Source organism: Aspergillus ruber (assembly GCF_000600275.1).
Source record: "Aspergillus ruber CBS 135680 unplaced genomic scaffold scaffold00002, whole genome shotgun sequence".
Classification (NCBI taxonomy): Eukaryota; Fungi; Ascomycota; class Eurotiomycetes; order Eurotiales; family Aspergillaceae; genus Aspergillus; species Aspergillus ruber.
Genome location: NW_024467298.1, coordinates 1,527,501 through 1,529,038, shown reverse-complemented (window position 1 = coordinate 1,529,038; position 1,538 = coordinate 1,527,501). Strand labels below are relative to the sequence as shown.

Sequence of the window (1,538 nt, the reverse complement as noted above, 5' to 3'; positions counted from 1 at the left end):
GGGAAGAAAGAGGCAAATAAGTGTTTCATCCCAAGATTCACATTCATCCAAATCAAATAATGAGCCTGATTTACCTCAGCAGTCAACCCAGAGGATATCAGGAAGGGTTCGAAAGCGATCAAGATGGCTTGCTGATTATGAGGTTTAAATTAAACAATATGTTGTATATAAATTCAAATATAACTGTTACCTTCTGTACTGATTCAGTATGATTTCTTCTTGTAAAGCTGATACAGTGAAAATTACAAGAAAAGAGGGATAACTTATGCAAGGCACGTGCGAGCTGGATTTTGCCCCATTTTGGGCCAAATGGGCCAGCCCATGAGCCATTGGGTCTGGACAAAGCATGCCCGGCCCGCCCATGGGCCGAAGACTTTTGTCCAAACCCGTCCATGGGCGGGTTTTTGGGCCGGCCCAATGGGCGGCCCGTGGGCCAGGCCAGGTCTACATTTAGGGTTACGTTTGGGCCATATAAGGCAGTCTCATAGAATTGGAGTAGAAGACTCTCTTCACTGTAGTGGTCAGCAATCAATGACCAACCACTCATAAACGCAGAGCGTTATTAGATAGCGACGTCGACTGTTCTCTCCTCCACATAACCATTCATCGCCTGCCTTTCGTTCTCCTCAATCTCAAACTGTTCAACCACCGATTTCCATTTATTGTTGCTAAAACCCCCCTGTGCTTGACTGTATGAAATGGTGAATTCGACATGGTCTGCCTCCCCCTTCTGGGTATTGAACTGCACCGTCTCGTACGTGATGAGAAACAGCGTGGTCTGTGTGACTGTGAAAGGGTGAGTAAACGTGGCCATGCAAACAAGCATAGGCACTACTTACCAGATCGAATATTGCCCATGCTATACTCAAGGGTATTGGAGACATTGAGATGAGCCAGATTGTTGCTGACCTGGGATTTCGCCTCAATGGCTGCGATGATGATGTTGAAGATCCTTTCAAGATCTGGGATTGCACTTTCAGGAACATCAACAAAGGATTCAAGCACCTCTTGAATAATACTCTCATGAATCTTGCTTTTCTCGGCCGTGATGCGCTTGGTTTCGAATGTGTGGCTGTGAAGGTCAAAACTGTTGATGAAATAAGTTAGCATTGAACTGAGAATCAGGAATTTGTAGACCTTCAAAAGCTGAGGAACGGAACAAAGCACAAACCAGGGGCCTGTCAAAATCTGCTGTTCACCCATCTCTGCCACCCTGCTCACCCGAGCCAGGGTTGATTCCTTGTCGGTACCCTGAGGGAGTGAGGTGCGGGTGAAAACCGCGTCCCACCAGTTCAAGGTCGCCCAGGAGCGGTAGTCTAGGAGCTGCTGCTGGGCATCTGCCAACTTCTGGTGCTCATGCTCCGGGATACGCATGGCAAAGTTGGCATATGAGACGGGCGAGGCTTCGCTGCTGTCCCTCAAGGCTTTGTCCAATATGTAATCAATGTGACAGCCTGGTCACGTTGGCTGGTTATCACGTGAGATGCAGTTGTTTGCTTTGTTGATAAATACGGCGTCACCCCCTTTCTTCCTTCCTC

The 1,538-nt window shown here is 47.8% G+C and overlaps 1 protein-coding gene across 1 annotated transcript; it reads right to left on the bottom strand.

Annotated features, from left to right (window-relative positions):
- Window positions 1-466: 466 nt before the first annotated feature.
- EURHEDRAFT_541240 (uncharacterized protein) lies at window positions 467-1,374 on the bottom strand (the record flags this gene model as incomplete). The annotated part of the gene is made up of 2 exons (XM_040787390.1): window positions 467-786; window positions 840-1,374. 2 exons carry the CDS (start codon window positions 1,372-1,374, stop codon window positions 563-565), a joined length of 759 nt encoding a protein of 252 aa, XP_040643025.1. The 3' UTR covers window positions 467-562.
- Window positions 1,375-1,538: the final 164 nt, after the last annotated feature.